The sequence below is a fragment of the Phalaenopsis equestris genome, unplaced genomic scaffold (genome assembly GCF_001263595.1).
Source record: "Phalaenopsis equestris unplaced genomic scaffold, ASM126359v1 Scaffold000006, whole genome shotgun sequence".
Taxonomy (NCBI): Eukaryota; Viridiplantae; Streptophyta; class Magnoliopsida; order Asparagales; family Orchidaceae; genus Phalaenopsis; species Phalaenopsis equestris.
In genome coordinates this window covers 1387323-1402439 of record NW_018164448.1, presented here as the reverse complement: position 1 = coordinate 1402439, position 15117 = coordinate 1387323, and the positions used below count along the sequence as shown (strand labels likewise).

Here is a 15117-nt window from a genome sequence, read left to right as displayed (position 1 = left end):
TCAGGAAACTGACCTTCTTCTGTTTCCCCGTGATGCAACTTTCACACATGCCGAAATCAACAGACTTCAGTTCTGGTAGCTTGTCTCTGGACAGACTAAAGCTTTTTCATACCTCTCTGACTCATGTGTCCAAGTCTGCAATGCCACATGTCTGTTGTGCTCTCTGCAACTGTGGTATCAACACTGTTAATTAGACCAGTAGCCATATATAGCGTACTAGCCTTCATACCCCGAGCCAGTACCAATGCTCCTTTAGTAACCTTCGAGGTGTTATCAGAAAACACTACTGAATGACCTCCCTCATCAAGCTGCCCAACAGATATGAGGTTCTTTTTCAGTTCAGAAATGTGTCTAACCTTTTGCAGGATCCATTTATTTTTGTTAAGGAGTGCAATTTCAACATCTTCCATTCTCATCATGTTCAAAGCTGCTTCATCAGCCAGGTACACTTTCCCAAAGTCACCTGAAACATAATTTTTCATTAACTCCTGGTGGGAATATGTGTGAAAAGAAGTCCCCGAGTCCAGTATCCAGTCGTCAACAGAGCTATGAACTGCAAACAATGACGCATCTTGCACTTCTTCAGTTACAGCGTTAGCACTGACGTTCTCCGTTTTCTTAGAATTTTCACAGTTCTTCTTTATGTGGTCAGTTTTGCCACAATTCCAGCAGGTTGCTTGCTGACCAAACTTTGACTTGCTCTTGCTTCTACGTTTTGATTTCGACATTCCTATGTTTGAGTTCTTGTCATGTGATCTCCCTCTGGAATCAACATTCAGTGCTGAACTCAAACCTGAGGTCTCGTCAGAATCTTTCCTGCGCACTTCTTCAGCAAGAATCAAATCACGAATATCATCATATTTCAGCTTGGTTTTACCTACAGAGTTGTTAACTGTCATTCTCATGGCTTCCCAGCTATTTGACAATGAAGCCAAAAATATCAGTCCAAGTATCTCATCGTCAGAATCAATTTCAACGGACGATAATTGATTTGAGATACTTAATTAAGAAGCTAATTAAATTCGGTGGACCGGGTCTCCACATTACCCAACAAAAGAAAGGTGTTGATCCTCAAGTGAACTCAAGGACAGCGTCGGGAGAAAGCTCGGAAGTGGAAGAGTCCACCATGAATCCAACAGAGCCAAATGTGATGTTGGGTTGTCGAGATATAGGAAGATCTTGGACATTGAACAGAGGAAAACTTGACGGCTGGAAGGAGCCCTAGAAATACCAGCAGGGAGAATGAGGTCGGCTGAAGAAAGCTCAAGTCGACAAATGGGATCTCCGGCGGCTGAAACGGTCGATAGATGCAAAAGAGGCACGTTAAAAGAGACACGATAGAGGAGGCTTGGCAAAGGGGACACAACAAAGAGGCACAACAAAGGAGATAAAGGTATGGAGCACCTGCAGGTGGTCCGACGCAGATCCTGACAGCATGAAGAAAAGCAAGGAAAACCTGTAGTTTGTTGGCGACGGAGAAAGCCCTACAGGTGGCCGGCGGCTAGGGGTAAAATCTCTAAAGTTAGAACAATGGCTCTGATACCATGTTAACTTTTGAGGATAGAAGTTCATACTTTGATTGATAGGAAAAGAGGTATTAATACATCTTACAAGACCAAAATAAAAAAGAAGACATAAATTCAAAAATAGACCAAATTAGGAAATAAATAAATATGGAAACAAAAACAAATAAAGGAAGCAAATAAAGACTAATAATAACTGTAGCAAAAATTAGGCTAATAATTCTAATACATTCCATTAATCAGAGATATTTTTTATTCTTTAATATTTTTAGGCAAAGTTAAACTCAAATACATGAATCTGAGACATTCAACTTACTATAAATCTCAAGTAAGTCCCTTAGATGGTCGTTTGCTTTTTAAGCTCACACCGACTTATAAATGCTATACATAGCAATTTAAAACCTATTAATTTCTAAATGAGATACAACCATGATGAATACAAGATTTCTAACTTGAATCAATGAATAAAAATATTTCTTCTTTGAGTCAATAAAAAAACAAGTTTCTTCGGTTTTAGAGAAAAGCATGCCTATTAGCAGAAATGTAAAGCATCTATTCCAGTCCAATGTTTGTGACTTTATGGTAGTAAATGAAATTATATGGATATAGAACAACAACAGCAATGTAAACACATAATAAAAATATTAAATGACATTAGATGGCTTACTGAGATTTTAGCTTGATCAATCTTATATTGCAACTGTTGTTCTATATCCATAGGAGATCTTCTAAAAAGAAAAATTGAATTCAAGAGTAACAGAGCCCGTGCTTAATGTCTAAGATTTTATCTTCAAACATGAAATCCGATATGACAATCACATCCCCATCCCGTGACAGAAAAAATTTGCGTACATAAGACGTGCGCAGAGCTACGTACGTCTGTAACCTGCAAACAGGTTACAAGAAGGATTTCAGGAGGTTATAACCGCGTTATACCCCCTGTAACCTACCTGTATCTTCTAGTAAGTTACGCGCTTCTGTTTTCATATACAGGTAGATTACAAAAAATATAACGCGGTTATAACCTCATGAAATCCTCTTTGTAACATGTTTTCAGGTTACAGACGTGCACAACTCTGCGTACGTCTTGTGTATGCAAATTTTTTCTTCCCGTGACAAGCCATTTATTTCTTTTTGCCTAGTCATGTTTATTAATCATTTCAACATCACTAAACTTCATGCTGAGGAAAAAATCAAGGGCAGAAGAAGCATTGCTAAAATCAACATTATTATGAATTAGACAAGGACTCCAAGATATATTTATGTTTGGCTGGATAATCGTAACAAGCATAAAACAAAAGGATGATGAATAGAAGGCAGAAGCTTGGAACAATTTTCAAAAGAGTCTCTTTTTTAATATCCTCAAACAATTGTTCAATTACCATATGGCTATATCACACCCAATAATTAGTTGCCTGCTAAATATAGAGCCATGGTTAATATTATAAGAGCATTATTCGAATCAAATAGCCTTCATTAAATTATTTTGTTGATATAGAACTCAAAATTTCAATTTGAATAAAATAAAGAACAATAGAATTTTAAAACACTGCCAACCGCAAATTAACCCAGAGCAGAAACAACGAGCATTTATCCAAAGAAATCATTCATACTGCAAGGCTGACCACACCGCTTAATAAAAAGGAAAATCTATTTCCATCACAATCCCCGCATCAAGAGAGCCACACTAATCCCAAAGATCCACTCCCGAAAACACAATATAAATCCCTTAACCGTAATCAGCAAGGGTACCTTGTAGACGAGGAAATTGAGCAAGAACCTCACGGGAGCGAACCCTAGAGCGAAGATGAAAGCGATGAGAATATGAGATACGCTCGGCGCACCATCGCCACCCCAAATCGGCGCCATGCCTTACGACGAATCAGTGGCAACTCCAGATATAAACCGTAATTGATCAGCAGAGACTCTGCGCCGGCAGAGAAGGATGAATGAGAAGACGAACTCCTCCGCATCTCAATCCATATCACAGAGTGGAAGCGAGAAGAGAGAGAGAGCTTGGAGTAAGGAAAAGGAAGAAGGGTTCAAAACAAAATTCTGCAACGTTTTCTCACTAGGGTCGGCTATGTTTGTCCTTAATTCTCCCTCCTGTCTATCATTTTCTTAATTAATTTTAATAAATTAACATTATTTTTAAAAAAGATTCAAGACAAAAGTTTACGATAAAAATTAAATTTTTATATTCACTGTTAATAACTTAATGCGGCCCATTACTTTTTACATCCCAAAGTTGGATTGAAGCATTTACATATATGCCACAAAATTCATATGTATTTACATTTTAACATCTAAACATTCATGTTTACATATATATATATATACCACTTAAATCTTTAACTTTGTAAAACAGAGTACAGCTTTTCATGCATAAGTTTTTGATGCCACAATGTTATAAATATGAATATCACTTTTGGTGTTAGATATGTAAATATGTAAGAATAGTGTGGAATAGAGGTAGATTTTCCTAAAGAAAGGGACATTTACATACACCCACCAAAAAAAAATTTATTTAGATATATCTCTCACGAAAAAATATTAAATCAGGACTCTGCACGAACTCCGCACGTAGAGTTATGTGCAGAGTCCAATGAAGTCACGCCACACGTGAAGGTGAGAAAAAAAAAATTGGTCCAGTAACACGGAAATATTCCCCCCATGTTATTCCGGTGTTATTGTATGCTATTAATGTGTTATTATATTATGAAAATATTCCTGATATTATAATAATACAATAACACATCAATAACAATTAAATAACACAGGAGAAATATTCTTCAATTATCGGGCTGATTTATTTTTCTCACCTTCACGTGTGGCATGATTTCATTGGACCCGCACGTAACTCTACGTGCAGAGTCCTAATATAATATTTTTTTCCCCTCACACCTAAATACTAGTCTTTACTTATCTAACAACTACATATATTAATTATAAAATGCTTTGAGTAAAGTGGTAAAATAGTCATCAATTAATTATACACTAATCTTGGCTTGGCTGTATTAGAACTATTAATTAGTGAAACCATGACAATAAATTACTTAATTGGGTCAACGCAGAAATTTCATCATATTGTATACGGCCAATTTGGCGTAACTGCTCCATAATATTAGTGCAGAGAAACGATTCATTTAAAAACTAGAAAAATTTGAACATTATTATGGGTAATTGTATAAATTTGTCACCACAAACACTTACAAAGTAATTATAATCAAATAAAAGAACAATAAATAGCCGAAAGGATTAAAAAAATAATAAAAGAATAGAAATAAGCGAGCATACGTGCATAACAATCAACAATTCATTCTGCATAGGGCTGTGAATTTAGCCCAAATTAATCATTAGTCAACTGAAAATTGATTCGAATTTTAGCCAAGATCGGATCGACGTAAAAGAGCCAAACTATGAATCGAAACTTTGGAATGAACTTTTTAAGCCAATTTAGAGTTATAAAATGAATCAACTAAAACTGATTCGAGATCAACTCATAATATTTTTTTTTTATTTATAAAATTAAATATAATGAATTGCGAGTCAATTTCAAGCTGAAGCAAATCCAAATAACTCAATTTGTGCCAACTAGTTTCAATTTTCAGCCAAATCAAGCCGATTCCAAACTGAAACATATCCAAATAACTCGATTTGAGCCGGCTCGTTTTGATTTTGTGCCGGATCGAGCTTGATTGATTTGGAACCAACTCCGCTCAAAATCAAATATAACGAGCAATGAGCCAACTTTGAGCCGCACTATATTCATTCAAGCTGATCCCAACTTAACTCAAAATCAGATCATTAAAGCCCCTAATTCTGAACTTCCAGCTTTCATGCGCAAAGATGAATCAGTACACGTTAGCAATACAACGTTTCTTTGATTTATTACTGTTTAAAAATTAATAATCCGAACTCCATATAGGATAGGATACCGTGAGATGATTAGTTTTTTGTATTAGGTTAATAAGAATAGTTAATAAGTTAAAGATTACTATTAATGAATTAATCACTTATAAAACTATAAATAGCTCTATTTAGAGAGCTTGAAGAAATGAAAAATATGAGGTCAACTTTTATTCTCTACTCTGTATTTTCTTCTTCTTTCCCTCTTAAATTTTAAAATTGTCAGCATCCTCCAATTGCTATTTATCATGATCTCGAAAAATGGGATCATAACAATATAACACTGGATTTATACAATAATAAGCTTGAATTTACCAAATTAAGAGAGATTATTGCAGTGCAATGCCTAACCTCTAGCACAAAAACATAGTTAAGTCGCAGCTATGTAAATAAAGATGAAAACAGATTTATGTCAGATAGTTTAATGAAATTTATCCTGAACTGGCTAACATTTCAAAACTTAAAGCTTACAAATGTCCAGAAACACAGAATCAGATCACAGAAACTTCATCCTCTGAGCTGCACCATCTGTCAAAAAACCAGAAAAAAAAAAACAATCTTTTGAGTTCTGAGAGATTGCTAAATCTAATGCGCAGTAGTAAATCTTTGGATATGTGCAACATTAATTACACAGATTGGCTGATCATAAGCAGCAATAAGTTACAACACAACAATAACAATAACAAACCTTTATCCCACTAAGTGGGGTCGGCTACAAGAATCCTTTTTCTTCACATTTTGTCTCTAAGTGTAAAGACACTCATCCACCCAATCATTGTCATCTCGGCAACGCTTTAAGTTAGTTTTATGCTTTTCTTTTAAAGGCCAACAATCAGTGTCATAGAGCATTGCAGGTCTCGCCACCATCTTATAAAATTTTTCTTTCTGTCTAACCGATACTTTTCTATCACACAATAGGTCTGAAGCATTACTCCACTTCAACCAACCAACTTGAATTCTACTAATAGCATCTCCATCAATATCAGCATCACTTTGATCAATAGACCCAAGATATCTAAAGCGTTCACATCTTTTAATAATTTGATCACCCATAGTTACATATCTGTCACTAGAGCTACTACTAATAAAATTACATTCCATGTATTCAGCTTTAGTTCTATTGAAACGAAGGCCTTTAGACTCCGAGGTGGATCCCCATAATTCAAGTTTTTTTCCAGAGTTTTTTCTCTCGTCTTATCCACCAGAAGGATATCATCAACAAAAAGCATGCACCAAAATGCATCCTCCTGGACGTGTCCAGTAAGACCATCCATAACTAAAGCAAAAAGATATGGGCTTAAAGCCGATCCCTGATGTAAACCAATAGAAATAGGAAAATGTTTGGTCAATCCTCCTGTTCGAACACAAGTAACAGCTCTTGTATACAAATCTTTAATGACTTGAATATAAGTCATATCAACACCTTTCTTCTCAAGAACTCTCCAAAAAATATCTCTTGGAACTTTAAAGTAAGTTTTTTCTAAATCAATAAAAATCATACGTATATCCTCCTTATTATCTCTGAATTTCGCCGTCAACCCTCTCAATAAATGCACAGCTTCCATAGTAGACCTGCTCGACATAAATCCAGATTAGATATGAGAAATCTTTGTAATATGTCTTAACCTATGCTCAATTACTCTCTCCCACAATTTTAAAGTATGACACATCAACTTAATTCCTCTATAATTTGCACACTCTTCTTAAAAATGAGGGTCAAAATACTCTTCCTCCACTCATCAGGTATTTTTTTAGTTTTTAAAATAATATTAAAGAGTTTAGTAAGCCAAGAAACTCCCAAATCTCCTAAATATTTCCACATGTCAATTGGGATATCATCAGGTCCTGCAAACTTTCCACCTTCGATTTTCTTTAAAGCCTCATCAATTTCTTTTTTATTATTGTGAAGGTAAAATGAAATATTTTATTATTATTCACGATATTAAGATCACTAAGAAGTCGCGACTAAGGTCGATCGTATTTTCCGAAACTTTATTAAAATAACTCACCCACCTATTTTGAATACACCCACCTATTTTGAATATTCCACCTATTTTGAATATTTTTTTCTAAGAAAATTATTTTTTGATTTTCATCTTTAAGACACTTTACTTGAGTCAAATCTTTACTTTTTTTCTCTTTATTTGACTAGTTTATACATATATTTTTACCATCCTTAGTATCAAATTTGTTATAAATATCACTAAAAATAAAATTTTTAGCGTCATAGACCGTTCTCTTAGACTCCGTATAAGTCTTTTGATATTTTTCTCAGTTCTTTAAGCTTTTACATTTAAACCAATTTTTATAATATATCTTCTTATATTTTATGTTATCTTGCATATTATTATTCCACAAACAACTATTTTTATTTATAAAATTTTTTTCTTTTGATAATCCAAGTACAATTTTAAACTTGTTTAATAGTTTGTTACTTTATCCCACTTATTCCCCCCATTTCATTCTCCACATGAAACCGCAACAGAGAAAAATTATTCCTCTCTTGCCATTAACTTCTCACAGTTCCTCTTAGGGCCCGTTTGGGGTAGTTTATTGGGGTGCGACGACGTTTTTAAAACGCCGTCGCACTGTTTGAAAAACGCGTTCGCCGAGCGTCTCCAAAACGCTACGAAACTATGTTCGCCATTTCTTTAATAGGCGGGAACGCGGGACGTCTCCTTCTCGCGTTGGGGTAATAGTTACTCCCGTGCCTTCTGCTCGGCGTCACCCTTCCCCTCTCCGATCTTTCTTCTCGTCTTTCACCATTCGCTGAGATCGACACCGTGATTCCAGCTTGATCAAAAGGCCGCGGGAGACTGAAGTCGTGCAAATCGTTGCTTGATCAAAATGCTTTCGATTCTTCATAAAACCAAAAGCATGGATTCCTACACAGCTCTTTCCTACTGATCGATCTCCACACAGAGTTCTCTTCTTCAATTCAGTTCGCTTACAGAGCTCTCTTCTTCCATTCGGTTCGCAGAAGAGCTCCTTTCTTCCATTCGATTCGCACAAAAGAGTTATTTCCTTCCGATAGATTCGCTTGCGAGAATCTTCAACAGGCAAGTAGAAACTCTTCTTCCTTTCTTGAATCTTATGCGATCACTTGGGATCTCTATTGTATGAATTGCATGCTTTCGGTTGGTATTCTCGATCATCTCCTTTTCCTTCTTAATCTATACTTTCTTGATGGTTTCCACTTACCCAATATTTCTGAATCGCAGCACCCACTCTTTTCATTTTTGGATTTTCAAGAACCCTAGGTAAAATGTCGGTGTTAAAATTCTTTATTCTTTTTCACTGAAATTAGCTAATTAATTACTTCTTGAACGTATTCATTACTGCATAGTTTACAAAACTTGACTTCATGTTCATTTTTTTAATCATATGCAGAAGTTAGGGCATAATTTGATGTGTGAAGAATCATTGTATTAACATCTGGAGTACGCTATGCTCACTATAGGAAGGGTTACATTCACACAAAAATTAAAATAGAAGCCCTATTTTATTGACTTTTCCGAAAAAAATGACATTTTCATGAAACCCTTTAGTTCTTACTCTATCTACTGTTCTTATTGAACGTTTTAATTTTTTTTATTTTTAATTGAAATTGTATTTCTACTTATTTATTTCTTTTGATACTCACAAAATAGTGAGTAATATATTTTAATTTTTGTAACTCAACTGTGTTAGTTCTATCTATTATTTTCTCCATTTAGTTCTATTACAAACAACTTAACTAAACAGGGGCAAAATCATCATTTATCCAACAACTCCCAATAAGCTGTTCTGACAGCAAGACAGTTTATTCTGATATTCTGCAAATTATCAGATTATTCTCTGCGAATAATCTGCTTATCAACAGATTATAAATAATCATCAACTGTCACAGATAGACCCTTAGTCACACTCGCGAGTATTTTTCTTCTCCACTTCATCTCTTCAGTTCCTGTCTAGACCCTAAACAATATGTCCCTGTCTTCCTTCTTCATTCGCGCACGACGATTCTCTCCGCCGTGCCTTACTCTGCGCGACATTCCTCGCTTCACCCTAGCCGCACGGTGTCGCGATCCAGACTGGCATCCTCTTCTCCTTTCCTGTCTTCGCACGCCGTCCGTTCTACACAGTATCGCGTCCTTCCGCTCACGATGACGCGCGCGATCCACTGTTCGTGCCGCACAGATCCCTCGCCTACCCTTCTTCCTCCCTGCACTGAAAACCTTTCCCCGTTACCTCCGTTCTACCCTAGCCTTCATCGGCCATCCTCCTCTCTCTGCGTGCCAGCAATCTAAAGACCGAGAGCCCTCGTTTCAAGCCGCAATCTTGCCAGCGCCGCCCTAGCCCGAACCTTATAAGATATCGGTCCTCTGTTTCTCCCTTCGTGCGCACGACCTCCACTGCCGTAGATCTCGAGCTCGATCCTCCCTCACACAGGCCGAGAAACCCGGGCAAGCACTCCCCTAAATGTGCCGATCGCTAGAGCATCTAGGGCCTGCACTCGCAGCTCCTAGGACAACATTTTTTCTAATTATTTTGTTATTTATTTTCAATAACCTTGAAATAATTCTGAAATAATCCCGAGCCTTTATTATTGAATTATTTTTGGATTATTTCGATATTAGTGAAAATAACCTAGAAATAATATGAAAATAACTCAAAAATAACTTCGGCGGCACCTAAAGCTACGTCAGGAGTCCGCACACAAAAATTTTTACCGCTAGAGAGGCCGTCACTGATTCTGCTTCTTATTCTCGAGACCGATGATTTTGCTATTTTAATTGAAGGCTGAGCCGAGTCGCCCCCTTACACTTCTATTCGAGCCCACACACTACAGTGAGCGCTACCCGATCACTACCCCCTACCAGCACCAAACCCAAAAAAAATATTTTTAACCACATAACTCTATAAAAAAACTACAATAACACCCTAATGTCACTCAAATAATGCATCAATAAATCTCAATAACACTAATAACTCCAAAAAGAAACACAATAACACCAACTATCTTTAATAACTCTAAAAAAAACTTCAATAACACATCAATATCACTGAAATAACACCACAATAAACTTCAATAACAAAAAAAAATCACAGTAATATCAAATAATCACAATAATACTTAAATAACACCGCAATAAACCTCAATAACTCCATAAAAAATGCAATAATACTAAATAACCTCAATAACTCCACAAAAAAACAACAATAACACAACAGCCGCTGCAATACCACTCAAATAACACAACAATAAACCTCAATAACAATTCAATAACTCCACAAAAAAATTTGTAATAACACTAAATAAATACAATAACATCAAATAACCTCAATAACTCCACAAAAAACCCCAATAACACATCCACAACACCAAAAAAATCACAATAACACCGTAATAATGCTAGTCAAGAATAACACAATAGAGCCGCCACAATGTCACTCATATAAAACCAAAATAACACATCAATAATACCACAATAATACTGAAATAACACAACAATAACACTGAAATAACATCGTTCAAAATAACACAATAACAGTCGCAATACCACTCAAATAACTCCACAATAAACTTCAATAACATCACAAAAAATCGCAATAACATCAGCCCACAAAAAAAAAACTACTATACTACTCAAATAAGACCACAAAAAAAACCACAATAACATCACAACTGCTGCAATACCGCTCAAATAACACCACAAAAAAATCACAATAACATCACAGCCATCACAATACCGCTCAAATAACACCATAATAAACATCAATAACATCTCAATAACTCCACAAAAACCCTACAATAACACCAAATAATTGCAATAACTTCACAAAAAAAAACCCTAATAACATATGAGTAACATAAAAAATCGCAATAACATCATTATAGCATTAGTTAAGAATAACACAAGAGAGTCGCCACAATACCACTCATATAAAACACAATAATATCGTAATAATACTGCAATAACACAACAACAACACTGAAATAACACAATTCGAACATACCACCACAAACGCCACAATACCACTCAAATAACACTACAATAAATATCAATAATACTTCAATAACACTATAAAAAAACTGCAATAACACTGGCCCGCTAAAAAAACCACAATACCAATCAAATAGCACCACAAAAAAATCACAACAACACCACAACCGCCGCAATACCACTCAAATAACATCATAATATACTTCAATAACACATCATGACATCAATAACTCCACAAAAATCACAATAACATAAATCACAATAACATCAAATAACCTCAATAATTCCACAAAAACTACAATAAAATCACAGTCTCTGCGATACCACTCAATTAACACCACAATAAAGCTCAATAACACAACAAAAAAACTGCAATAGCACCGACCCACAAGAAAAATTGCAATACCACTCAAATACCATAAAAAACTACAATAGCACCACAACCGTCACAATACCACTCAAATAACACCATAATAAATCTCAATAACACCTCAATAACTTCACAAAAAATCATAATAGAATTTGGAAGCAATGGGCTTGTTGGGGTCGGGTCACACATTAAAATAAAACACATTTTTATTTTTTATTCAATGGGATTGCGACTTATATATGACGACATGTGGCAAGATTTTATTAGAGTCTGGAAGTAATATTTTTTCCGAAACCTAAGACACTTTATTTCATTTTTTTCTTTCTGATTTTATATTATCATGCATTATTGTAAAAAAAAAAGTGAAGAAAGTTTGTATTATATTGTTGTCTTTATTCTATTGTCATTGTCGTTGTCTTCTAGGTAAGAACCAAAAAAATATATTTTGGGGCAACTTAGGGATTTTCAAAATGTCAACTCGAGGAAGCGCAAGTACTCGTCCGTGGGGAAATTAAATACTGTTCTGGAAAAAATGCAGACTATTTTAGAAAACTTTTTAATATGGGGATTTTAAATGCTCGTACACGAGAAAAGCGAGCATTGTCCATGAGATTTGAGTACTGTTCGAGGAAAGTAAAGTACCATTTGAGGAACACCGGTTTGTGATCTAACTTTCTGTGCAGGAACATTGAATGCTTGTTGCATCTTTTAAGATCTCGACTTAAATTTATATTTTTGCTCGTTGGTCGTAGTGTCTCACCACATTGACCAGCTCATCTCTTAAAACAGTTGGGAAGACTAATATTTTCTCATCCCCTCAAACAGGAGTTGAGGCTTGGAGGCTACTAGAATTTTCAGTGATTTAGATTTGTAAACAATTAAAATCTTTGATTTTTCAAACTTATAAAATAAAAATAATAAAATGCGAACTATTTTAATTTTAAAGTATTTGAAAATTTGAGCTTTTAAAATTTAGGCTCTTAAGGTCTAAAATGTCGGAGACCCGGGTTTCTAAAAATTTAGGCTCTTGAGACTTTTTAAATAGAAACTTTTAGGGATAAAATTTGGATTTTAAAATTTAAAGCTCATGAACTTGAAAGTATTTTAGAATTGAGCTCTTTAGACTCTGGCTCTTAGGGTTTGAAAGTCAATTTAAAATTATGTTTTCAAACTTGGACTCTTAGAGATGAAAAATAATTTAAATATGCAGCTTTGCTAAAATTTAAAACCAATCACTACCTCCATCGGATTCACAATACACCTGCTAGTGAACAGAATACGATCCCTTTTTAAAAACCTAAAATCATATAGTTATGCAAATACTTTACACTCCAAATGATTTCAAAATTTATAAAAATCTCTTGGTTATCTCTTAGTTTGAATGTGATGTTTTAAAATGTGAGCCCACTTTTAATAACTTAGATGAGTAGCACTTGAGATACTCTTGAATTATGCATATTTTAAGGTGTTTATTTAAATAAATCAATTATACATTTTTTCAAATGTCTACATGTGCTTCAAATAATGTATTAGATGCTCAAAACTAGGTTAGAGAATGTTGCACGGGCTAATCGGGCCGCTTTGTTTATAGGAAAAGATTGTAAGTCTCACCTAACTAGTCTGATCCTCCTTGTCAAAAGAACTAGAGTTGATAGTCTAGTAATTTTTAAAAAAATGTTCAAATCCTAAAATAAGAATTTATTAGTATAAACCGCCTAGTCCGATCCTCTTACCTTTAAGAAAAGAAGTCAACGGGACTTATACTTTGAAAAATTTAAACTAAACAAAATTAAGTGCCCCTCTTTAAATATAAATACTTTAAATATTCAAATTCCTCTATGATGGTCATGTTGATTGAATATTTCAATCTGGGGTGGGGGTGGGGGTGGGGAGTTTGTTAATATTTTAAATCAATATTTTCAAAATAATCAATTAAAATATTCAAATTAAAATCAATCACTAAAGACTTAAAACAAACCTCAACCACCCACCACAACAGTTTGTTGAGGGTGATCAACCAACTTCAGTTCAAAAAGAGCTAATTTCATATTAATTGTATTCATTATTCACAATCAAATTGCTGCTAGTAAGGACGTGATCCAAGTCCTATGTCCATCTGGTTCTGCCGCCAAATGACACCACAAAAATAAAGGCTACGACCAGAGACCTCTGACCTGGTGGTTGCAGCTAAATGACATCATTATATTACAATCACGATTGCAGCTCATATATTCCCCAACGACTCTCAGCCCTTTGAGTTGTGAATCATAAGAGTACAATTGATTGACACAACTTTATGCTAGTTATGGTCGACATAAATTTGTTCCCTTAGACAAACATCCACCCCATATCTACAAGGATACCATGGACGACGCAACCCATGACTGTTAACAATGATTCTACTATCAGTTTGGGTCAACTATCTCCTCTGACTAAGTAGAGCAGTGATTATGATGACTCGGGATAACGAAACCATAGGATCTTGATTTAGTTTCATTTTCATTTCTTAACCATCCGCTTTAAGCTTCAAATGATGAATTATACAATTTAAATCCTAAATTTGTTGCTATTATATGTTAAACATTCAATTTTTAATAAATAGCCTTGATTGAAATTACTCTCACATTACCGGAAGGAGTAATTAACCATAGAGGCTTGTACCTTTAAGAAATCTCGAACCTTAGATCAAAAAGTCCTCAGAAAATGATAGCGAAATTTTTAAGTAGTGTCTTATGTACAATCTAATCCACATTCTCAAAACTAGACCCTCTACAGCTCTTCAAAACAACAAAATAAAATTAAAAGAAGAAATTTATCCTGAGAAGTGGTGGTTAATTTTCAGAGCCCACGATTAACACCTCAAAAAGATGTAAGAAATTGAATAAGATCATGCAAAATATTTTTAAGGATGACAAATAACTGTAAAACCGTTAATTGAGAAGAAAATCCTATCAGGGCTGTGAAGTAGACTGTAAATTTCAGAATTGTTTAATGGAAATATAAAATACCTTAGAAAAGATTGAGAGCCTGCTTTAGCTTGTTTTGTTTCCATTTTGGTAACTTGTAAAATGCCTTCTTGTTCATTCCAAACTTGGTTTTGAAGTCCTCATTGGACAAATAAGCCTACAAAAAAAAACAATTTTTTTTCCTAAATGAAATCTATTATTTAAAAAGGAATTTTGCATATTTAGCACACAATTCTTATGTAACTTATCTCACACCTAAAATTCCATAATTACATACATAGCACTTTAGTGCTTTGAACTTATGCATAAAAATGTGCTTTTACTTTTAAAAAGGGGTACAAGTGAGCTATTTTTGATGTGAT

The 15117-nt window shown here is 34.7% G+C and overlaps 2 protein-coding genes across 4 annotated transcripts in view; both read right to left on the bottom strand.

The window, feature by feature from the left end:
- LOC110018176 (ASC1-like protein 3) overlaps positions 1-3585 on the bottom strand; it is a 35229-nt gene extending 31644 nt beyond the window's left edge. The window contains exon 1 of the mRNA XM_020715404.1: positions 3276-3585. Within this exon, the coding sequence (XP_020571063.1) occupies positions 3276-3392 (117 nt within the window). The 5' untranslated portion in view covers positions 3393-3585. The remainder of the gene's footprint in view (positions 1-3275) is intronic.
- Positions 3586-5600: 2015 nt separating this feature from the next.
- Positions 5601-15117, bottom strand: part of LOC110018215 (villin-1) — a 67160-nt gene continuing 57643 nt past the window's right edge. For all 3 annotated transcript variants that reach the window (XM_020715464.1, XM_020715462.1, XM_020715463.1), the window contains 2 exons: positions 14798-14912; positions 5601-5960 (listed from right to left, as the gene is read on the bottom strand). In XM_020715464.1, the coding sequence (XP_020571123.1) occupies positions 14799-14912 (114 nt within the window). In that variant the 3' untranslated portion in view covers positions 5601-5960; position 14798. The remainder of the gene's footprint in view (positions 5961-14797; positions 14913-15117) is intronic.